General features: G+C 50.7%; 1 protein-coding gene across 1 annotated transcript in view; it reads right to left on the bottom strand.

The window, feature by feature from the left end:
• Window positions 1-12381: 12381 nt before the first annotated feature.
• Window positions 12382-25599, bottom strand: part of eps15l1a (epidermal growth factor receptor pathway substrate 15-like 1a) — a gene marked incomplete at its 3' end in the record, with an annotated part of 26098 nt that continues 12880 nt past the window's right edge. The window contains 11 exon segments of the mRNA XM_084459104.1: window positions 12382-12531; window positions 13088-13104; window positions 14363-14521; window positions 20397-20430; window positions 20432-20491; window positions 20698-20760; window positions 20762-20811; window positions 20814-20834; window positions 23090-23150; window positions 23393-23529; window positions 25195-25248. Coding sequence (XP_084315230.1) covers window positions 12382-12531; window positions 13088-13104; window positions 14363-14521; window positions 20397-20430; window positions 20432-20491; window positions 20698-20760; window positions 20762-20811; window positions 20814-20834; window positions 23090-23150; window positions 23393-23529; window positions 25195-25248 — 806 coding nt within the window.

Here is a 25599-nt window from a genome sequence, read left to right as displayed (position 1 = left end):
CCTCAGGATAGAGGAACAGTCCCTCTCTAGGAGAGACCCTCAGGATAGAGGAACAGTCTGCTCTCTCTAGGAGAGACACTCAGGATAGAGGAACAGTCTTCTCTCTCTAGGAGAGACCCTCAGGATAGAGGAACAGTCTCCTCTCTCTAGGAGAGACCCTCAGGATAGAGGAACAGTCTCTCTCTAGGAGAGACCCTCAGGATAGAGGAACACTCTCTCTAGGAGAGACCCTCAGGATAGAGGAACAGTCTCTCTCTAGGAGAGACCCTCAGGATAGAGGAACAGTCTTCTCTCTCTAGGAGAGACCCTCAGGATAGATGAACAGTCTCCTCTCTCTAGGAGAGACCCTCAGGATAGAGGAACAGTCTCTCTCTAGGAGAGACCCTCAGGATAGAGGAACAGTCTCTCTCTAGGAGAGACACTCAGGATAGAGGAACAGTCTCCTCTCTCTAGGAGAGACCCTCAGGATAGAGGAACAGCCTCTCTCTAGGAGAGACCCTCAGGATGTTGAGGAACAGTCTCCTCTCTCTAGGAGAGACCCTCAGGATAGAGGAACAGTCTCTCTCTAGGAGAGACCCTCAGGATAGAGGAACAGTCTCTCTCTAGGAGAGACCCTCAGGATAGAGGGTCTAACTATTTTGAAAGCCATTTCTAGTTCTTGGGACTTGAGCTGAAAACACTATGGCCCCAGGCTAGCTGACAGGAGAGGGGGTCCCCACAGAGGGTGGACACACACACGCTCACACACGTGCACACACACGCGCACACACACACAGAGACAAAGACACACACGTGCACACACACACACACTCACACACACAGAGACAAAGACACACACACACAGACAAAGACACACACACACATACTCACACAAACACACCCACCCAGGAGATCCCCTTACAAATAGCCCTGACAGCGAGGGTCCCCCAGCTCCCCTCAGGATATTAGTATCAGCCATGTGTGTGTGTGTGTGTGTGTGTGTGCGTGTGTGTGTTTGTGCGTGTGCGTGTGTGTGTGTGTCTGTGTGTGCTCCAGAGCGTGCACCAACATCACAACGTATTAACAACTATCTAGAGCAGGCACACAAAACATGCACACACACACAGGGGGATATCCCATTATTTCCAGGAATTCTCCTTCTAAAAAAAGAGGCGTTGTCCCCGTTAGCGCGGTCAAAACACTGGGTCTGCAGTCGGCCGCTGCGAGAAACTTCTGGAACCCGAGAGCTCTCTGCTCTCAAGATTTCAACTGCTCCTAGATTCTCCTTGACAAGGTAAATGTCTGGTCTGGAGTTCCATACATAGTGATGTAAATACCTGATAAAAAAAAAGCACTTTATGATAAACAGAGACAGCCCAGTCAGTGAAACCAGCATATCTAAATCCAGTCTCCCTAACCCTTCCCCTTCCCTAATGGCAATTTCATTTCCTTGCTGCCTTTAACATAAGGTAAATAAAAACTTACCTAGGAATTTCCTGTTATTTCATACGGAGATAGTTAACATTCCCTAACGCAGGGATCTCTTGGGTTTCAAGTAATATGTCCAGCAATGAACACTCTTGTTGACACAGAATTATTTTCACACTTGCAGCTGTATCCTTGAAATATCACTGAGTGTAATTCACAGCACATTTATGCTGAAAAGGCCGTCTGTAGTCTGGGGATCCAGAGAGGTGGCCCTGTCTGAAACCTCTGAGGGACGATCAGACTGTATCAGAGGTGGAGACGACCGGCCAAAACCCTCACCTTCTAACCTCACCTTCTAACCTCACCTTCTAACCTCACCTTCTAACCTCACCTTCTAACCTCACCTTCTAACCTCACCTTCTAACCTCACCTTCTAACCTTACCTTCTAACCCCACCTTCTAACCTTACCTTCTAACCTCACCTTCTAACCTTACCTTCTAACCTCACCTTCTAACCTCACCTTCTAACCTTACCTTCTAACCCCACCTTCTAACCTCATCTTCTAACCTCACCTTCTAACCTCATCTTCTAACCTCACCTTCTAACCTCACCTTCTAACCTCATCTTCTAACCTCACCTTCTAACCTCACCTTCTAACCTCACCTTCTAACCTCACCTTCTAACCTCACCTTCTAACCTACCTTCTAACCTCACCTTCTGACCTCACCTTCTAACCTCACCTTCTAACCTCACCTTCTAACCTATCTTCAGGGTTCCTATCCAGAGTCCGCAGACACCAGGAAGTCTCACGATCAACCTCTTTGTCTCGGTCCCTCTCTGTCTCTCTCTCTCTCTCGATCTGCCTCTCAATTTTCAATTCAATATGATTTATTGGCATGAATGTCAGGTGAACAATATTGCCGACGCATCAAGAATACAACCTCTCTGTCTCTCTATCTGTGCTTCTTTCTGTCTCTATCTGTGCTTCTGTCTGTCTGTCTCTCCCAGTGTAAAATGCTTTTACACTGGATTTTATTGGATTTTAGCACCTTTTTTTTTACACATCCTTCTCCCCCAAACAAAGGCTTGTGCTACCATATCTTAAATGACTGTCTTCGTAGCAAACTGTAAAATATTTTTGATAAATACTTTTTCTGTTTGTCTGGGGCTGCATTGTGCGGCCTGCTCCTTGTGCCCTAGTCCTTCTCTGCAAACCGTGGACATATTCTCCTGTTTTGGGGAGCTGATTTGTGCCCAGAGCTGAAAGAGTGCTTTTTTTAACCTTGTTTTGCTCTGCAAACTGTGGACTATTTTCAACTGTTTTTGAGAGCTGTTTTGTGAGGCCTACTCCTTGTGCCTTGCTTTGTTAGCAGAAGTACTCAATAAGCCCAAAGCTAAAAGAGTGATATCCTGTCTGGCTCTTCTCCTCCACTCCCTGGTTGCAGTGGGGCTGGTCTTGGGCCTGGAGCTGCGGTGGGGGCCTGTTGCTTTGGCCTCCATTATCTACCCCCTGACCTCCTCCATCTCCCCCTGACCTCCTCCATCTACCCCCTGACCTCCTCCATCTACACCCTGACCTCCTCCATCTACCCCCTGACCTCCTCCATCTACCCCCTGACCTCCTCCATCTACAGCCTGACCTCCTCCATCTACACCCTGACCTCCTCCATCTACAGCCTGACCTCCTCCATCTACCCCCTGACCTCCTCCATCTACAGCCTGACCTCCTCCATCTACCCCCTGACCTCCTGACCTCCTCCATCTACCCCCTGACCTCCTCAATCTACAGCCTGACCTCCTCCATCTACCCCCTGACCTCCTCCATCTACCCCCTGACCTCCTCCATCTACCCCCTGACCTCCTCCATCTACCCCCTGACCTCCTCCATCTACACCCTGACCTCCTCCATCTACCCCCTGACCTCCTCCATCTACACCCTGACCTCCTCCATCTACACCCTGACCTCCTCCATCTGACCTCCTCCATCTACCCCCTGACCTCCTCCATCTACACCCTGACCTCCTCCATCTACCCCCTGACCTCCTCCATCTACAGTCTGACCTCCTTCATCTACCCCCTGACCTCCTCCATCTACAGCCTGACCTCCTCCATCTACCCCCTGACCTCCTCCATCTACACCCTGACCTCCTCCATCTACCCCCTGACCTCCTCCATCTACCCCCTGACCTCCTCCATCTACACCCTGACCTCCTCCATCTACCCCCTGACCTCCTCCATCTACACCCTGACCTCCTCCATCTACCCCCTGACCTCCTCCATCTACACCCTGACCTCCTCCATCTACACCCTGACCTCCTCCATCTACCCCCTGACCTCCTCCATCTACAGTCTGACCTCCTCCATCTACACCCTGACCTCCTCCATCTACACCCTGACCTCCTCCATCTACACCCTGACCTCCTCCATCTACCCCCTGACCTCCTCCATCTACACCCTGACCTCCTCCATCTACACCCTGACCTCCTCCATCTACCCCTGACCTCCTCCATCTACACCCTGACCTCCTCCATCTACACCCTGACCTCCTCCATCTGACCTCCTCCATCTACCCCCTGACCTCCTCCATCTACCCCCTGACCTCCTCCATCTACACCCTGACCTCCTCCATCTACACCCTGACCTCCTCCATCTACCCCCTGACCTCCTCCATCTACCCCTGACCTCCTCCATCTACACCCTGACCTCCTCCATCTACACCCTGACCTCCTCCATCTGACCTCCTCCATCTACCCCCTGACCTCCTCCATCTACCCCCTGACCTCCTCCATCTACACCCTGACCTCCTCCATCTACCCCCTGACCTCCTCCATCTACAGCTTGACCTCCTGACCTCCTCCATCTACCCCCTGACCTCCTTCATCTACCCCCTGACCTCCTTCATCTACCCCCTGACCTCCTCCATCTACCCCCTGACCTCCTCCATCTGACCTCCTCCATCTCCCCCTGACCTCCTTCATCTACCCCCTGACCTCCTCCATCTACCCCCTGACCTCCTCCATCTACCCCCTGACCTCCTCCATCTACCCCCTGACCTCCTCCATCTACATCCTGGCCTCCTCCATCTACCCCCTGACCTCCTCCATCTACCCCTTGACCTCCTCCATCTACCCCCTGACCTCCTCCATCTACCCCCTGACCTCCTCCATCTACCCCCTGACCTCCTCCATCTCCCCCTGACCTCCTCCATCTCCCCCTGACCTCCTCCATCTACCCCCTGACCTCCTCCATCTACCCCCTGACCTCCTCCATCTACCCCCTGACCTCCTCCATCTACACCCTGACCTCCTCCATCTACCCCCTGACCTCCTCCATCTACCCCCTGACCTCCTCCATCTACCCCCTGACCTCCTCCATCTACCCCCTGACCTCCTCCATCTACACCCTGACCTCCTTCATCTACCCCCTGACCTCCTCCATCTACACCCTGACCTCCTCCATCTACACCCTGACCTCCTTCATCTACCCCCTGACCTCCTCCATCTACCCCCTGACCTCCTCCATCTACCCCCTGACCTCCTCCATCTACAGCCTGACCTCCTCCATCTTCACCTGACCTCCTCCATCTACACCCTGACCTCCTCCATCTACCCCCTGACCTCCTCCATCTACCCCCTGACCTCCTCCATCTTCACCTGACCTCCTCCATCTACCCCCTGACCTCCTCCATCTACCCCTGACCTCCTCCATCTACCCCCTGACCTCCACCATCTACCCCCTGACCTCCTCCATCTACACCCTGACCTCCTCCATCTACCCCCTGACCTCCTCCATCTACCCCTGACCTCCTCCATCTACCCCCTGACCTCCTCCATCTACACCCTGACCTCCTGACCTCCTCCATCTACCCCCTGACCTCCTCCATCTACCCCCTGACCTCCTCCATCTACAGACCTCCTCCATCTACACCCTGACCTCCTCCATCTACCCCCTGACCTCCTCCATCTACCCCCTGACCTCCTCCATCTACCCCCTGACCTCCTCCATCTACCCCCTGACCTCCTCCATCTACAGTCTGACCTCCTCCATCTACCCCCTGACCTCCTCCATCTACACCCTGACCTCCTCCATCTACCCCCTGACCTCCTCCATCTACCCCCTGACCTCCTCCATCTACCTCCTGACCTCCTCCATCTACACCCTGACCTCCTCCATCTCCCCCTGACCTCCTCCATCTACACCCTGACCTCCTCCATCTGACCTCCTCCATCTACCCCCTGACCTCCTCCATCTACCCCCTGACCTCCTCCATCTACACCCTGACCTCCTCCATCTACCCCCTGACCTCCTCCATCTACCCCCTGACCTCCTCCATCTCCCCCTGACCTCCTCCATCTACACCCTGACCTCCTCCATCTACCCCCTGACCTCCTCCATCTACAGCCTGACCTCCTCCATCTACACCCTGACCTCCTCCATCTACCCCCTGACCTCCTCCATCTACCCCCTGACCTCCTTCATCTCCCCCTGACCTCCTCCATCTACCCCCTGACCTCCTCCATCTACAGTCTGACCTCCTCCATCTACCCCCTGACCTCCTCCATCTACCCCCTGACCTCCTCCATCTACACCCTGACCTCCTCCATCTCCCCCTGACCTCCTCCATCTACCCCCTGACCTCCTTCATCTACAGCCTGACCTCCTGACCTCCTCCATCTACAGCCTGACCTCCTGACCTCCTCCATCTACAGTGAGGCTTCATCAGCATTGGAAAATCAGTTGTCAACTTTAGATTTTAATGAGATTATTATTACTGGAGATCTTAATTGGGATTGGATATCCTCTGTCTCTGACAGGTTTAAATCGTTTTGTGATTCTTTTAATCTTACTCAATTAATTCATAGCTCAACACGTCCAAATCTTAAATCTCCAGAAAAATCCTCTCTTTTTGATTTGTTTCTTACAAATGCAGCTCATAAATACGTGGATAGAGGTATATTTGGAAATTATGTGAGCGACCACTGTGTTATAGCCACTGTCAGACAAGCTCCCAAAATCAAGGCCGCATATGATTCTTAAACGTGACTTGAAACATTTGTTCGAGCAAGCTTTTCATCGTGATTTATGGCACTTTGATTGGACCAGGGTTTCACTGTTTGATGATGTTGAATTGGCCTGGAATTATTATTATGATGTTTTTATTGCTATTATAAATAAACACGTTCCTTTCCACAAACGTGGAGTAAAAGGCCGAAACACTCCTTGGTTTTCTCCCGAGCTGTCTGGTCTCCAGAAAGAAAGGGATGATGCCTGAGCCAAAGAAAGGGATGATGCCTGAGCCAAAGAAAGGGATGATGCCAGAGCCAAAGAAAGGGATGATGCCTAAGCCAAAGAAATGGATGAAGCCTGAGCCAAAGCTACACATTCTAAATCTCAAGCAGATTGGTTAATGTTTAGGCAGCTTGGAAAGCTTCTCTTTTTGTGTAAAAAAGGCAAAATCAGAGTATTGGTGAAAAAAACCTCAAGTAACTTGTTAAAGTCTCATTTGTAAATGTACAGTAACTACAAATGAGCTACTGTCTGTAGGCCTACCTGCTTGCATTGTGAAAGACTCATGTCGTCTAACTGATAAAGCAGAGATTCTTAAATATTTTAATGAGCACTTTGATCCTCTGGTTCTTTATTTGAGTCTTTACATCCAAAACAGACGGATGTGCAAATGGTTTTGCTCTCTAGCATCGCCAAATAATCCTGGTACTCAAATATTTAATATGACTCCTCTTGATGCTGTTGAGGTTCATAGAGCCTTAAACCAACTGGTAAATCTGCTGGGCCTGATAATCTATTCCAGAGTCTTACTTTCTGAGGTCTGCTGCAGACTTTATAGCAGAACCCCTGACCCATATTTTCAATCTTACCTTTTCTACCAATAAGATTCCTAGTGTATGGAATGTTCTATGTTCTTCCTTTGCTGAAAGGAAGCGATCCATCAGAGGTCAATAATTACAAGCCTATCTCTAAATTGTGTGTTTTATCCAGTTTTATTAAAGTTTGTCAGTGAATAACATTTTTAGACACACATGGTCTTCTGTCACAGCATCAGTTGGGTTTTGGGAAACGGTGGAGCACAATAACAGCTACTTTGAATGTGATGAACAACATGATTGAGTACTGCCTAGCTCTCTCACTCTCTCTCAATTCAGTGCAATGTGTAATAAGTGCATAATTAACGGCTAATAAGCATGTTTTAGAAACCAATAAAGCAAGTTTCTAATGTATTATAATCTAACAATCATGTTTAATGCTATTATTAGCACATTGAAATGTATTATTAACACATATTGTTAATAACCATCTTATAAGGACCTTATTACCTATTAACTAATGCTTAATATAAAGTGTTACCTTACAGAGTTAGAAGGATATTGTAGACTTGGGTTTACAAAGGCTTTAACTCATGTGCAGTAACTGGAGAGTCTAGTGCATTTCGATTATCCTTTATAATGAATTCCAGTTCAGTTAGGGTGCGATTTTCATTCATGTTTATTGGCACTGCTTCTTAAGGAGTTTCAAAATGTTTTGTATGCATATGGTCAATTCTTCAGTTTTTGTTTTATTCAAATGATTCAATTTTTCCCCCAAACTGTTTTCAGTGACTCCTCAATTACTACCAGCTGCTTGCGTGTGTGCTGTTTTTAGGGAGGGGGGGGGGGGGGGGGGGGGTTGTGTGTACATTCTTAAGGGGTTCACAGCAAGGATGGTGTAATTCAGGATTTTGGGGGGCTGTTTTTCATTTGATAATGTCCTAAATTATTTTCTTAAATGTTGGCAATCTATATCAAACCAATTGTACTTTATTTTTTCCTTTGCTTGCGTGTCACCATTTTTTCTAAAGATATTAATATTTTGCACTGCTGGGTTTACTCCTTATTTACTGTGAATGTACAAGAGTTGTATAATAATTGCTTTCTGGAAGTCTTCAGTGCTACCAGGTCAAAGAAGTCATGCCACATCACCCCCATCCTTGCCTCCCTACATTGGCTCCCAGGGTACCTCAGGATCCAGTTCAAGGTTCAAGAGCCCTCCATGGTCAAGCCCCAACCTATATCTGCGACCTCATCCACCTATACTCATCCAGCCGGTTCCTGAGGTCGTCCGACCAGAGGCTCCTGGTGGTGCCTCGGACCGAGCTACTGTATGGACTGAGGGTGACCAAGCTTTCAGGGCGGTGGCCCCTAGGCTCTGGAATGCGCTCCCCCAAAACCAACAGCAGGGACCTGCACTCTCCAACCAGTACCCTCTCCAAAACACTACCCTCTCTTAACCAGTATCCTCCCATAACCAGCATCCTCCCCAAACCAGTACCCTCTCCAAACCAGTACCCTCTCCAAACCAGCATCCTCCCGAAACCAGCATCCTCCCCAAACCAGCATCCTCCCCAAACCAGTATCCTCTCCAAACCAGCATCCTCCCCAAACCAGCATCCTCCCCAAACCAGCATCCTCTCCAAACCAGTATCCTCTCCAAACCAGTACCCTCTCTTAACCAATATCCTCCCCAAACCAGCATCCTCCCCAAACCAGTACCTTCTCCAAACCAGTACCCTCTCCAAACCAGCATCCTCCCCAAACCAGTACCCTCTCTTAACCAGCATCCTCCCCAAACCAGCATCCTCCCCAAACCAGCATCCTCCCCAAACCAGTATCCTCTCCAAACCAGCATCCTCCCCAAACCAGCATCCTCCCCAAACCAGCATCCTCCCCATAATATTTTACCAGCAGATACTTCATACCAGTGAAACAGTGCGCAGAGAACAGCCCCTCATTTAACTGAAATGTTTATTCTAGTAAACAATGACCATGTACAGAGGATCGACATTTAAAATAAATCAAGCGTCTTTTTCTCTTTCAACTATTAGTGTAGTCTTATAATCCTCAAAAACATTTTCTTAAATTACACATTTTTCTTTTCACTTCTTATGGGACAAATATACCAGACATATTATACAGTTTTGTATACACCTTATGCATTTCAATTAGACAGCACTGATTATTTCATTTAGTTTTCACCTACAGAGGGGGGTGGGGCAGTAGAGGGGGGTGGGGCAGTAGAGAGGGTTGGGGGGGCAGAAGAGGGGGCGGGGGGGGGGGGGGGGGGTGAGCGTCACACACTCCTTCATAGCCGAGACACAGAATAAACCGTCCAAGTGTGTTTGCTGACTGGGGTTAGGGCCTCTCCATGTCTCCTACCTAGTATTTATGATCCGAGGTCTCCCAGATCTGGGCAGTTGGTGGGATGTCAGGTTAAAAACATACATGTAACATACATGTACAAAACATAAATCACATAGTCAAACGGGATTCACAGGTATCTCAGCACAAACAATGAGCAAATAAGAAATAAACACTATTGCACAATAGAGGTATCAAAGGTGAGTAGGTTACAGCATGGTGGTGTAAAGCCAGGTAGGTACGTACAGTTGGCTAGCAGATGTAGGCTAGCTAGAAGACAGTGTGGAGCTAGGTATGTAGACTAGCTATAAGACAGTGTAAAGCTAGCTAGCAGATGGTGTGGAGCTAGCTAGGGATGTAGGCTAACTAGCAGACAGTCTGGAGCTAGGTAGGTACAGACAGATAGCTAGGTAGGCTAGATTGAACTAGTAGGCAGGTCTCTATGATGCCCACTTGTGTTGATGGCCAGACTGGTGTTGAGATGACAAGTAACCAGAGATGAAGTGTGGCTTCGGGTGGAGCTTGCACCTCTGGACCAATTAAATAGTTAAAATGAGGGAAAACAATGCCCCCATCGGGCTACAAAACCAGTGCACCCTCTCTAATGGCGTGTTGGCAGCTCCGACCCAGAGTGTCCACCTGTGATTAAAACACCACAGGGCACGCAGGTCAGAGGTCAGGCCTCACACACAGCAGAGGGAACCTCTCTCACATATTAATACATCTTTATAACAAGAACAGCAAACGTAGCTGATATGTAAACGTAAACAAACACAACGTCGGGGAGATGAGCCTCTCGTACATGGCAGCGACTGGGACCTGTTCTGCTATGATGTCACTTGAATTGTGTAGGGATGTAACATAAAAAATACAACAAAAACATCCCACAATCCCACATGGCACGCAGGCTAGTCCAGCGTAAATTAAATCGGACCCACATGGCAGAACACTGAAGCTTATGGCCGGTATTGGACACATGGAGAATACAACACAACAGGAAAACACAGGACTGGCGGCGAGAGGACGATGAGTCTTCCAGTCATCCGGAATCGTACCGCTCCCCTCACATTCCAGCTCACAGCTTCAACCTGACGCCCAGGTCGACCACGCAGGTGGACGAGCTTCACACAGGACCGTCAGAGAGGAGTTCAAGTAAACACACACACACACACACACACCTCAACCAGACTGATGCCCAGCCTAGGAGCACCTCTTCCTACCATGAAGAGATGATATTTCCAGTTCCAGTTCCGGACTGTGTTCTAATGAATGAGCATGTAATGGAAGGTTTGCCAGAAACGGTATCTCTCCTCTGGCCTGCTAGAACCAGATTCTACATAGCACCATCTTCTAGAACCATCTTCTAGAACCATCTTCTCTGCTGCTCATTCTGTGGAGTTTATAGAGGCTCCATCAAACTAGATATCATAGAACCGGAATCTTTTTCTTCTTTTTTCTCTCATCAATATCATTTAAAACAATTACACAGAAAGTAATAAAAGAACAATTAGCACAACGAGGAAATAAAATACGTAAATCTGCACTTTAACCTTCTAAAAATAAGAAAACAATGAAAAGGATTAAAAACAAATCTCCCTCATCTCGCCTTTCTGTGGTTCAGATGCAGTTCTGGTTAATTAGCATAAAGCATGTAGCATGAAGAGCCTAATAGAGGTATGAAAGGAGGCCCGAGGTGATGGCTACTCTCACACACAGACTCCACACTGAGCTTATAGAACCTATCCTAAGCTATAGAGTCTATAGTATAGACCCTAATACTGTTTTGTTCAGGTCTCTTTCACACAGAAACCCTTGCAGTAACCCCTGACCTCTCCTCTCCTCTCTCAAGAAGTGCCCATGGCTGCTCCACAGTCACATCCAGCAACACTGACTTCTGGTCTTGCTCAGCGACAGATAGCCACGCGTGTCCCCCCCCTGGAGGACTCATGGGTCTCTCGGACCCGCTGCTCTGTCCAGGGGGGTCCCTGCTCTCTCACCGGACAGACAGACAGACAAGCAGACAGACAAGCAGACAGACAGACAGACCGAGAGACAGACAGACCCTAGTCTTCTCAACATGTCCAGCATCTATAGTGCATATATGCAGTGCATCAGTTAATTCGCCCAAAACAAACGGCTCCTCCTCCACGTGTATCCGTCTCACACTTCCCCAGCGACCAGCAGGAGAGGTTGGTAGTGATTGGTCTCCGTGGCGCTAACTCCGCCCCCCCAGCGTCAGCGCGACAGCAGAGTCAAATTCAGACCGAGAACGACAACCGCAAGGTTACGTTTCTTCTATTTTTGCCAAGTCTTTCAATGCATGGAATGTGTAAGGTGTGTGTGTGTGTGTGTGTGTGTGTGTGTGTCAGATTCAGGTTCATGACGCCTCTGAGAGAAATGGCCGACTCAAGGTCCTTCTGTTTCTTCACAGTGTGTGGTGTGCGTGTGTGATCGTGTGCTATATGTCATGTGTATTAGTATTGGTGGTGTGTACAGTACCGACTAGTGTACTGTACATGGAGTCTGTTTATGTGTGTGTGTGTGTGTGTTTCTGTATGTATGCGTGTATGTATATATGTGTGTGTGTGTGTGTTTATGTGTGTATGTATGTATGTGTTTGTGTGTGTGTGTATGTGTGTGTGTGTGTGTGTGTGTATGTGTGTTTCTGTGTGTATGTATTCATGTTTGTGTTTTTGTGTGTATATGTATGTTTATGCGTGTGTGTGTGTGTGTATGCATGTTTATGCGTGTGTGTGTGTGTGTGTGTGAGTGTGTGTGTCCACGTCATGTGTTGGTCATCTCTGCCTTGCTGAGAGCGATGGCCAGTTCCAGGTCCTCCTGCTCCTGCTGGCGGAGCCTCTTCAGGCGCTCCCTCTCAGCGCGCTCGCTCTCTCGCTTCGCCCACTCCAGCTGCTGCGCCTCGTTACCCCCGAACTACACATGAGAGGGGGGGGGGGGGGGGGGGGGGGGGGTTAGAGCACAGCCCAGCAACACATGCTGCCACTTCAGTCTATCCCATTCACTCTCTGTCAATAAACACACACACACACGCGCACACACACACACACACAATTTCAGCAATACTATGCTGTTTGATGTCAACATCAGAAGCCTAATTGTCCCGCTCATATTCAATAGACAGGCTATCCATCTCATTTCCTCAACCAACCAACCAATCAATCAATCAATCAATCAATCAATCAATCAATCAATCAATCAATCAATCAATCAATCAATCAATCAATCAATCAATCAACCAATCAACCAATCAACCAAAAGCTGAAAGGAAGCACTCTGAAATCACACAAGGACTTAAAATATCTTCAAGGGAATAAAGTCTGATGTCCCCCTGTCATCAACATCCCATAATTTACATCACTGTAACGACATGGTTCAGCTGAGAAAGGTGAGGTCCCTCTGACAGTCTTGGCAGACGGTTTCTGTTGCTACTGTAGGTACAGTAACACCTTCCACGTTCCAACACTCTCACCTTGGTTTTCTCGGGTCCTGCGAGAGAGATTACAAGACAGAACACAAAGGGTTAAACAGCAGTTGGCATTACCATGATCACACTATTTTAGCTCAGGCATATGACAGGACAGCACCACAAGACAGCAATAACTACTGTATGAGGAAGCAACAAGGCGGACAGTCAGGGGACCTGATGGGAGACTCCAGGACGATGTAGGACAGGACAGGACAGGACAGGACAGGACAGGACAGGACAGGACAGGACAGGACAGGACAGCATGCAGAGACGTAGCAGGACAGAGGAGTGTTCAGATGCAGGGATTATGTAATCAATCCTGTATTCTAGGACGTATAGGGCCGGATCCCTGGACACAGATTGAGATTAGGTCTGGACTACAGAACATAATGGAGATTATCCGTTGAAAGGACCTCTTAGCTGTAGCCTAGGTTTAGTCTGCGTCTAGGAACCCATCCCACACACCATTATATACAAACACTAACTCAACACAGTGACGCGCAACAAACCACACACACACACACATACACGCACACACGCACACGAACAACATTAGCATGCAGAGTGGGTTCCGGACTGAGAGTTGAGTAGTCTGCCTGTCTGTGGTCTGGTTGAACTGGTTTAGTCTGCTGGTCTGTGGTCTGGTTGAACTGGTTTAGTCTGCTGGTCTGTGGTCTGGTTGAACTGGTTTAGTCTGCTGGTCTGTGGTCTGGTTGAACTGGTTTAGTCTGCTGGTCTGTGGTCTGGTTGAACTGGTTTAGTCTGCTGGTCTGGTTGAACTGGTTTAGTCTGCTGGTCTGGTTGAACTGGTTTAGGCTGCTGGTCTGTGGTCTGGTTGAACTGGTTTAGTCTACTGGTCTGTGTTCTGGTTGAACTGGTTTAGTCTGCTGGTCTGTGGTCTGGTTGAACTGGTTTAGTCTGCTGGTCTGTGGTCTGGTTGAACTGGTTTAGTCTGCTGGTCTGGTTGAACTGGTTTAGTCTGTGGTCTGGTTGAACTGGTTTAGTCTGCTGGTCTGTGGTCTGGTTGAACTGGTTTAGTCTGCTGGTCTGTGGTCTGGTTGAACTGGTTTAGTCTGCTGGTCTGTGGTCTGGTTGAACTGGTTTAGTCTGCTGGTCTGTGGTCTGGTTGAACTGGGCCGGGTTAGGCTGGGCTGGGCTGGGCTAGACTAGACTAAGCTAGGCTGGACTAGACTGGACTGAGGCAGAGCATCACTGAACCCAACTCTCAGACCTGAACTCTGACCCCCCGGGAGGAGTCCGAGGCCCTCGGGTGTTTACTTGCGGCGGCCGGGGTGAAGGGGTCCTTGCCGCTGAAGGGGTCTCCCACGCTCTTCTTACTCTGGAAGGGGTCGGCCACGTCGCCGCCGAACGTCTGGAACGGGTCGCCGGTCTTGGCGGGGTCGCCGGCTCCGAGCGCGCTCACCGGCGTGCTCTTACCTGCGGGGGGGGGAGACCGCCAGGACAACGTGACTGTAGACCTCCAGATACGGCTCTCTCTCTCACACACACACACACACACACACACACACACACACACACACACACACACACACACACACACACACACACACACACACACACACACACAAACACACACACACACACACACACACGCACACACGCACACACACAGCCCAGGGACATTTATTTGACATCAGAGTCGGCACCTCTCCGTTGGTTTGTCTTATGGCGTGAACCACATGAAGTATTTGAAGTATAGCGAAAGTATTTGTTTGTATTTGTGGCAGGTGTGCAGGAGAGAGACGAGGGGCCGCTCCAGTGGTAGACGGGACAAAAAAAAAAAAACTGAAAAAAGTGATGAAGGAATCTGATATGGATCCCCCCTGGGTCCAAAATAAAGAATTGAATTGAATTGACTGTTTAAAATACACCGATGAGGGAGGGACTAGGGGAATGATGGTTAACATGTGGTCCTGCACGTCTGAGGGTTTGACAGTTTCACCCTGCAAACATCACTGCACCAAAACACACACACACACACACCCCCACACCCCCACACCCCCACACACACACACACACACACACCCACACACACACCCACCCACACACATACCCACACACACCCACCCACATACCCACCCACACACATACCCCCACACATACCCCCCCCCCCACACACACACACACACACACACACACACACACACACACACACACACACACACACACACACACACACACACACACACACACACACACACACACACACACACACACACACACCCACCCCTCCTCCCTCACTTGACAAGAAGTAAGAGTGGCGTCACGAAAAGATGAAAACAACACCGCAGTTTCAACTTTACCCATGATGCACCCAAACCACATTCACGTAAAGGAAACTGAGAGTGCACCAAGGCTTCTCCCAACGGTCACACAAACAGTGACACCTCACTGGAAACCATCTCCCAGCCGGGTACCGAGGCAAAACACCTAGTCAACGCTGGAAGTGTGTGTGTGTGTGTGTGTGTGTGTGTGGTATAAGCACAGCATTGCCGTGTGGCTGAATTAGGGCCTGAGGTTTGCTGGTGAACCCGATGGGTTTGGGGTTGCTGCCACTTAACCAACGGTTCCTGACTGGTTCCCCAGTCAGACGTGCTCCCGCACCGCGCCGTGCCGGGGGTGTAGCTCCGGGGGTCGAGGAACGGAACGGAGAATTAAAGGAAACGTTTACTTCTTCCTCGTGGAGCCGCCTCCCCTTCCTCTCCGTGTCACCGAGCCGAATTGCCGGCGAAACTCCCTCCTGGAAGGAGCGCGGACGGGCCCTCCGAGAGAGACGTCCCCTTTAGGCGCAACTGTCGGCGCATCCGCCTCCCAAGCGGGAGACCCACTCATCTCCACTTTCCACCTGACAGATTCCAACTTCACTTATTTACCCTCTATTTCCACTGGGTAATTCAATGAGTCTCTTTTTACAGAACGCCCTGAGAGAATTCAAATCCAGGATACAGGAAATAAGTAGACGAGAGGCGGATAGAGCCGGCAGCACCCGCGGCAGCGGGGCCCGTCGCCGTTTCTCAGCAGCTCGCTGCAGGTTAGCGGCGGGTCAGGTCTGGCAGAGCGGCCGAGCGTGGGAACCTGTAGCTGGTGTGTTCCTCTCTCTGGAGGCGTTAACCGCAACCGCTTGAGCTGCACTCACGTTCACACCGCCTGCTGCCAGCTCAGGAGCTGCTCGCGATCAGGTACTTTCTGCAAACGCGCGGGCGCCACGCCGCCCACGCACCGCCCTGCTCCAGCCCAACAGCATGTTCTGTTAATGTCCCCCGCGCTAGCACACGCACAACACCATGCCAGCACACGCACAACACCATGCTCACACACACAACACCATGCTAGCACACGCACAACACCCTGCTAGCACACGCACAACACCATGCTAACACACACACCATGCTAACACACACACAACACCCTGCTAGCACACACAACACCCTGCTAGCACACGCACAACACCCTGCTAGCACACACACAACACCCTGCTAGCACACGCACAACACCCTGCTAGCACACGCACAACACCCTGCTAGCACACACACAACACCCTGCTAGCACACGCACAACACCCTGCTAGCACACGCACAACACCCTGCTAGCACACACACACACCATGCTAACACACACAACACCATGCTAGCACACACAACACCATGCTAACACACATACACCCTGCTAACACACACACAACACCATGTAGGCACACACACACCATGCTAACACACGCACAACACCATGCTAGCACACGCACAACACCATGCTAGCACACGCACAACACCATGCTAATACACACACAACACCATGCTAATACACACACAACACCATGCTAGCACACGCACAACACCATGCTAACACACACACACAACACCATGCTAGCACACACACAACAACATGCTAACACACACACACAACATAATGTTAGCACACGCACAACACCATGCTAGCACACACACAACACCATGCTAGCACACACACACAACACCATGCTAGCACACACACACCATGTTAAACACACACACACAACACCATGCTAGCACACACACACAACACCATGCTAGCACACACACAACACCATGCTAACACACACACACACAACACAGTAACGTCCCCCATGCTAACACACACACACAACACAGATGCATGTTCTGTTAATATAATAATAATAAACTTTATTTGTACAGCACCTTTCATACAAATAAATGCAGCTCAAAGTGCTTCACAACAGACAGTGTGCATGCACGGAGTGCTTCATATAAAAATAGACATAAAATAAACCAAAACATCGACGGGTTAATCGCGTCAGGTGCACCTAATGCCACAGCACTACAAACACACAACACAATGTCCCCCATACCAACACATACAACACAGACGCATGTTCTTAATGTCCCCTACAAAGATAGATTGATATAGAAGCCGCGTGTGCACACACGCACACACACACACACGCGCACGCGCACACACACACACGCACGCACACACACACACACACACACACACACACACACAGGAAGTGGGAAGGAAGGGAGGGTGGGTGAGGTTCAGAGAGTCCGCTACCGTCACCTCTCACTGACAGCTAATCTGCCCGGCAACAGAAAGAACACACACACACACTCTACCTACCTGACCGAGACCTCAGTCCAAACATCACCACTTCAAACACACAGGAGCAGCATTTCAAGGTGTGGGCGTTACTTGTTCACCTTTGCATCAGTCAATCGGTCATCTGACCACATCATTTTACAGAGGGGTGTGTCGGTGAAATGGCACTGCTTCTGCTGCACGCTAGTGTAATACAGGCGGTGTGTCTAGCTAGCTAGCTAGCCAGCTAACGCCAAACGCAAACAGACAGGCCTATCGTCCAGACGATACAGCCTGAATACAGCCTACTACACCACCGCTGAGCAAGCTAGCGCAGCTGCTCTCCTGGTTAAACTGTTGATCTTTAGTCAGAGAGAGAAGGGACTGGCTCTTATCTCTGCCCACACAGTGCCTTTCCTGTTGACAGCCTCCGGCTCGGCTCGGCTCTGCTCAGCGAGGACAAAAAAGGGGCTTTCGGATCCCTCTGAGAAGTGAGCTGTTTGAAGTTCGCGCTGTGGCAATCGCACTCCCTCTCTCTTTCTTCTCCCTCGCTATTCTCTCTCTCTCCAACCCCCCCCCCCACTCCCTCTCTCTTTCTTCTCCCTCGCTATTCTCTCTCTCTCCAACCCCCCCCCCTCTCCCTCCCTCTCTCTTTCTTCTCCCTCGCTATTCTCTCTCTCCAACCCCCCCCCCTCTCCCTCCCTCTCTCTTTCTTCTCCCTCGCTATTCTCTCTCTCCAACCCCCCCCCTCTCCCTCCCTCTCTCTTTCTTCTCCCTCGCTATTCTCTCTCTCCAACCCCCCCCCTCCCTCTCTCTCTCTTCTCCCTCGCTATTCTCTCTCTCTCCAACCCCCCCCCTCCCTCCCTCTCTCTTTCCCCTCACTATTCTCTCTCTCTCCAACCCCCCCCCCTCCCTCTCTCTTTCTTCTCCCTCGCTATTCTCTCTCTCTCCAACCCCCCCCCCTCCCTCCCTCTCTCTTTCTTCTCCCTCGCTATTCTCTCTCTCTCCAACCCCCCCCCCCTCCCTCTCTCTTTCTTCTCCCTCGCTATTCTCCCTCTCTCCAACCCCCCCCCCCCTCTCCCTCCCTCTCTCTTTCTTCTCCCTCGCTATTCTCTCTCTCTCCAACCACCCCCCCTCTCTCTTTCTTCTCCATCGCTATTATCTCTCTCTCTCCAACCCCCCCCCCCCCTCCCCTCCCTCCCTCTCTCTTTCTTCTCCCTCGCTATTCTCTCTCTCTCCAACCACCCCCACCTCCCTCTCTCTGCTATGCCATCACCAGCTGGGTTCACACAACTTCAAAAAGGTACAGTAGGGTTACTACTACAGCTACCTACATGCTACTACATTCCTAGCTGCTACACACACAAACACGCACACACACACACAAACAAACACACACTCACGCACACACACTCTCACAATGTAAACATCTAATGCAGGTCGCAGACCAGCAGCAGCTCCATACTCACTTGATCTGGCTCTGTCCCTCACTACAAGAGAACAAGCAAAGAACAGCTGTGTTTTACTGGGGGTGGGGGGGCGGTGGGCAGGGGGGGTGAGTGTGACCGTGACGGGGGCTCCAGGAAGGAGGAGCGGGAAGAGATGCAGAAGGCAGAGCTACCTGGTGGGGGGGGGTCTGGGGGGGTGGGCGCTGACGGTAGGGTTACATATTGGCGCCGTGTTCGTTCTTAGAAAGACGAGGCGATTCGGAGGAGTGGCGCAATTGTCTGGATTTAACCAACAGACGCTCCCTCCATCTCTCTCCATCTCTCTCCATCTCCCTCCATCTCCCTCCATCTCCCTCCATCTCCCTCCATCTCTCTTCATCTCTCTCCATCTCTCTCCATCTCCCTCCATCTCTCTCTCCATCTCCCTCCATCTCTTTCCATCTACCTCCATCTCTCTCCATCTCTCTCCATCTCTCTCCATCTCCCTCCATCTCTCTTCATCTCTCTCCATCTCCCTCCATCTCTCTCCATCTCTCATCTCCCTCCATCTCTCTCCATCTCTCTTCATCTCTCTCCATCTCCCTCCATCTCTCTCCATCTCTCTTCATCTCCCTCCATCTCTCATCTCTCTCCATCTCTCATATCTCTCCATCTCCCTCAATCTCTCTCCATCTCTCTCCATCTATCTTCATCTCTCTCCATCTCTCTCCATCTCCCTCCATCTCCCTCCATCTCCCTCCATCTCTCATCTCTCTCCATCTCTCTCCATCTCCCTCCATCTCCTCCATCTCTCTCCATCTCTCTCCATCTCCCTCCATCTCTCTCCATCTCTCTCCATCTCCCTCCATCTCTCTCCTTCTCCCTCCATCTCTCTCCATCTCCCTCCATCTCCCTCCATCTCTCTTCATCTCTCTCCATCTCCCTCCATCTCCCTCCATCTCTCTCCATCTCTCTCCATCTCTCTCCATGTCCCTCCATCTCTCTCCATCTCTCTCATCTCCTCTATCTCTCTTCATCTCTCTTCATCTCTCTCCATCTTTCTCCATCTCCCTCCATCTCCCTCCATCTCCCTCCATCTCCCTCCATCTCTCTTCATCTCTCTCCATCTCCCTCCGTCTCTCTCCATCTCCCTCTATCTCCCTCCATCTCCCTCCATCTCCCTCCATCTCCCTCCATCTCCCTCCATCTCTCTTTCTGTCAACAACTTTCTCCTTCACTCTGGCTTCTCTCAGTCCTCTCCCTCCCTCCCTCCCTCCCTCCTCCCCACTCACCGCTGGGGGGTTTGGGGCGGGGCGGGACGCTCTTTCTTGGGCGGTAAAGCTGGCGTCTCGTGTTTCCTACTGAAGGGGTCGTCCACAAACCCCGGCTGGAGAAAGAGAGGGAGGGCGAGAGAGAGAGGGAGAGAAGAGAAAAGTGGGGAAGGAGGAAAAGAGAGAGAGAGAGAGAGGGAGAAAGAAAGGGAGGGAGGCCCAGGAGGAAGAGAGAGAGAAATCCGTTAAGGTCAGCAGGTCTGCTGGATAGGTGTATGTTGGTATATAAGTACGTATGTTGGTATCGATGGTAGGAATGTACCTTCTGGCGGTCTGGTAACCATCCTGCTCTTCCTTCAAACGGGTCTCTCACCTTTGACATCTGCTGAAGTCTGCGAAGCCCCAGCGCTGCTACTACTGAACGAACCGCTACCGATGGGTCCAGAGTCCCAAACATGTCTGAGGGAACGGACAGATGGACAGACAGGCAGACGGACGGACAGACAGACAGACAGACGGACAGACAGTTTGTGCGTTTGTTATTAAGCAGAGAGACACTTTTCAGTTGACCAACTCCAAAGTAAAAAGCAACGGCAGGAGAAGCTGAGGTGAGATGAGGCCTATAGCCTGAGCAAAAAACAACAACATGGATATCAAGTTAGCGGATGTGACACCTTCTCTTTCAACACACAGCTCTAATAGGCAAACGAACATGGAGGCCAGAGCCTGCAGCCAGGCGTCTAGAGGGTCTGGAGTTTCCAGGAGGACGGGGAGGCGGAGACTACGTCATGTCCCCGCGCGTCTCCATGGACAACAAGTCATTTCCTGAGGAAAACAGAAGCGGGCTGCCCGAGCTCACGGACGAGGAGCTGATTGAGAGACGGGAGCTAGGACTCATCTGTCCACTGAGACAGAGCTAGGACTCATCTGTCCACTGAGACAGGAGCTAGGACTCATCTGTCCACTGAGAGACGGGAGCTAGGACTCATCTGTCCACTGAGACAGGAGCTAGGACTCATCTGTCCACTGAGACAGGAGCTAGGACTCATCTGTCCACTGAGACAGGAGCGAGGACTCATCTGTCCACTGAGAGACGGGAGCTAGGACTCATCTGTCCACTGAGACAGGAGCTAGGACTCATCTGTCCACTGAGAGACAGGAGCTAGGACTCATCTGTCCACTGAGACAGGAGCTAGGACTCATCTGTCCACTGAGAGACAGGAGCTAGGACTCATCTGTCCACTGAGACAGGAGCTAGGACTCATCTGTCCACTGAGACAGGAGCTAGGACTCATCTGTCCACTGAGACAGGAGCTAGGACTCATCTGTCCACTGAGAGACAGGAGCTAGGACTCATCTGCACACACACACACACACACGCCACTCGCACGCACACACACACACAGACACGCACGCACGCCACACACAGACACACACAAACACACACACACCTGCCACTCACGTGCACACACACACAGACACACACACACCGGCCACTCACGCACGCGCACGCACACACACACACACACACACACACACGCACCCGGCATGCACGCACGTGTGCAAATACACAGAACTTTTCCTGCCATAGTGGCAGAGAACAGAGGCTATTAGCCACTCAGCATTTCCAGCTGTCAAAGTGGGACAGGAAGTCTCTTCATAGCGTCTTAACACTTCAGCAGGAGAGACCAACTCAGCATGTTTTCAATTGCTTTGGCAATGTAAATATAAGCCAATAAAAACTTCAGACTTAACTGAAACTGAATTAACACAGAGAAAGAGAAAGAGGGTGAGAGAGAGATAGAGTGAGAGAGAAAGAGACATATGGAGGGAGAGAGACCGAGAGAGAGATGGAAGTGAGAGAAAGAAAGAGAGATGGAGGGAGAGAGAGATGGAGGAAAAAGAGAGATGGAGGGAGTGAGGGAGAGATGGAGGGAGTGAGGGAGAGATGGAGGGAGAGAGAGAGAGATGGAGGGAGAGAGAGATAGAGGAAGGGAGAGAGAGATGGAGGGAGTGAGAGAGAGATGGAGGGAGTGAGGGAGAGATGGAGGAGAGAGAGAGAGAGATTGAGGGAGTGAGAGAGATGGAGGGAGTGAGGGAGAGATGGAGGGAGAGAGAGAGAGATGGAGGGAGTGAGGGAGAGATGGAGGGAGAGAGAGAGAGATGGAGGGAGAGAGAGAGAGATGGAGGGAGTGAGGGAGAGATGGAGGGAGAGAGAGATGGAGGGAAAGAGAGAGATAGAGGAAGGGAGAGAGAGATGGAGGGAGAGAGAGAGAGATGGAGGGAGTGAGGGAGAGATGGAGGGAGAGAGCGATGGAGGGAAAGAGAGAGATAGAGGAAGGGAGAGAGAGATGGAGGGAGGGAGAGAGAGATGGAGGAGTGAGGGAGAGATGGAGGGAGAGGGAGAGAGATGGAGGGAGAGAGAGAGAGAGATGGAGGAGAGAGGAGAGATGGAGGGAGAGAGAGAGAGATGGAGGGAGTGAGGGAGAGATGGAGGGAGAGAGAGAGAGAGAGAGAGAGAGAGAGAGAGAGAGAGAGTAAAGAATGAGAGTGAGTGGTACTGTACCTGGGCCTCTGGGTTTGGGGCTGGTGGAGGTGATGGAGGGAGAGAGAGAGATGGAGGGAGAGAGAGAGAGAGAGAGAGAGATGGAGGGAGAGAGAGAGAGAGAGAGAGAGAGAGAGAGAGTAAAGAATGAGAGTGAGTGGTACGGTACCTGGGCCTCTGGGTTTGGGGCTGGTGGAGGTGAAGGGGTCGCTGCTGGTAAAGTGACAGGTCTGGAAAAACAACCAAACAAGACCAGCCTGAACCAACCAAGCTCAATGAACTAGATGACCCACACTTATATTAGTACAGACAAAAGGGGCCTATTTTCTAGGGGTGGCGGAATACAGAGATGTGTAAGAATTGTGATTCTATTCTCAACAATTATCAATCGATTCACAAATTCCAAGAAATCTTTGTTTTTTCCCCCATTTTATTGTATTTTTCCCCATAAATGTATTTGGCGAGGCCTCACCTTGGTGGGCAGCGTGGCGCTCTTACTGAAGGGGTCTGCGGAGGAGAAGGGGTCCGGCTTGGTGGTCTTCTTAAAGAAGTCTTCTGACGAGGCTTTGAACGGATCCGTCTCCTTGAAGGGGTCCCCTCCGAACGGATCTGGGGGGGGGGGGGGGGGGGGGAGCTCAGTTACACTCTCAAGCAAAACAGACGCTACCTAGAACCATAAAGGGTTCCAGAATGATTTCGTCAGACAAAGGTTCTATTGTAGCTAGAACCATTTCAGCACTGCAGAGTTCACGAGGAACCTAGAGGTTTTGTTCAGGTAGAGAGAGCTGATGAACGGCAGATGAAATGGCGGTCAGAGAGTCAGCTGACCGTACCGACCTGAACACTACGTTAGGTGCCGCTAGGAGCAGTGTTAATGAGGAACACCACAGAACCTGAACACCAACCCTCAATCAGACCACGGACAGAAACGGAACGGAACGGAACCCTCCGGAAAGCCAGGCCTGCTAAGGCTCTCTCAGGACTGACATGACTGGGATGTGTGTGTGAGTGTGTGTGTGTGTGTGTGTGTGTGTGAGTGTGTGTGTGTGTTGGGGCTGTCAAATAAATATTTGAACTCCGACTAGTCGTTGACTTTGGAGAAGAAATGCGCACTCAATCGTAAAAACGTAGATTGGATTAGTAGACTACCGCACGCGTCGAACGTCTGTCTGTCTGTCTGTCTGTCTGCCTGTCTGTCTGTCTGCCTGTCTGTCTGTCTGCCTGCCTGTCTGTCTGTCTGTCTGCCTGTCTGTCTGCCTGCCTGTCTGTCTGTCTGTCTGTCTGTCTGTCTGTCTGTCTGCCTGTCTGCCTGTCTGTCTGTCTGTCTGTCTGTCTGTCTGTCTGCCTGTCTGCCTGCCTGTCTGTCTGTCTGTCTGTCTGTCTGTCTGTCTGTCTGCCTGTCTGCCTGTCTGCCTGTCTGCCTGTCTGTCCGTCCATCCATCTAGGTGGCTGTATTTACTTCCTTAAGGGACAGGTTCAGAATTGAGCATTATAAGCTATATTATGGGCTATATCTGGAGAGTGCACCGTTTGACCAAACGTTGATACCGGCCATCCGTTGATACCGGTTGTACATGATGTGTGTAGATAACCTCATGTCATGGTTTAAAAGCTGTCCTTTAAGATCCCAGCGCGTCTTCTCCTCAGCAGGTAAACAAGAAACCTTCTGCACTGATCAGGTAGAGCGTCTCATCTCTCTGATGAACACTCTAGCCTAGCAGACATGCCTTGATTTGTGTCCAGGGGTGAAAATTAACTTTTTGGTTCACGGTGAGTCACCTGCCAAGGGGACTGTAGATGAAAAAATCTACCGGCCAAGTTTTTTTTTTTTTTTCAGATAGCCTTCCCAAATCTAGTCGCCAATTGGAAATTTTACCTGCATTTGGCCGGTGGCAGGTGTTCATTTTCAGCCCTGTTTGTCAAGCCTACATGGGACCGGGTGTTATTTGAATAGTCTACTCCAATCCATGGAGGTACTGTATTCAATCCTGTGAACACTTGAGTGTGAGATGAAATGTTAGTTCAAGTTACCTTCTCTGCTTGTTCTGGACAATAGGCAGCCTGCGCCCTCTTGTGGTTAGAACTGGCACTGACCAGTTCAAACATTATGCGTCATTTTCTATGCAAAATAAAACCATAGCAATAATCGAATGTAGTCGATTTTTGTAAAATATTTAAGAGAGGAAGTCGAATATCATTTCTTAGCTCAGTTGACAGCTCTAGTGTGTGTGTGTGTGTGTGTGTGTGTGTGTGTGGTGGACTGGGAGACGGTACCTGTGGTTGTGACCGGCGGCTGCTTTGCAAAGGGGTCGTTTTGGAAAGGGTCACCTATAGGAGAGGAGAGGAGCAGGGGGGGAGGAGCAGGGAGAGAGGAGCAGGGAGAGAGAGGAGCAGGGGAGAGAGGAGCAGGGGGGAGAGGAGCAGGGGGGAGATGAGCAGGGGGGAGAGGAGCAGGGGGGGGAGAGGAGCAGGGGGGAGAAGAGCAGGGGGAGAGAGGAGCAGGGGGAGAGAGGAGCAGGGGGGGGAGGAGCAGGGGGAGAGAGGAGCAGGGAGAGAGGAGCAGGGAGAGAGGAGCAGGGGAGAGGAGCAGGGGGGGAGAAGAGCAGGGGGGAGAGAGGAGCAGGGGGGAGAGGAGCAGGGGAGAGAGGAGCAGGGAGAGAGGAGCAGGGGAGAGGAGCA

Source organism: Borostomias antarcticus (assembly GCF_949987555.1).
Source record: "Borostomias antarcticus genome assembly, chromosome: 26".
Lineage (NCBI taxonomy): Eukaryota > Metazoa > Chordata > Actinopteri > Stomiiformes > Stomiidae > Borostomias > Borostomias antarcticus.
The sequence above is the reverse complement of the archived record's forward strand: the minus strand, read 5'-3'. Positions and strand labels throughout refer to the sequence as shown.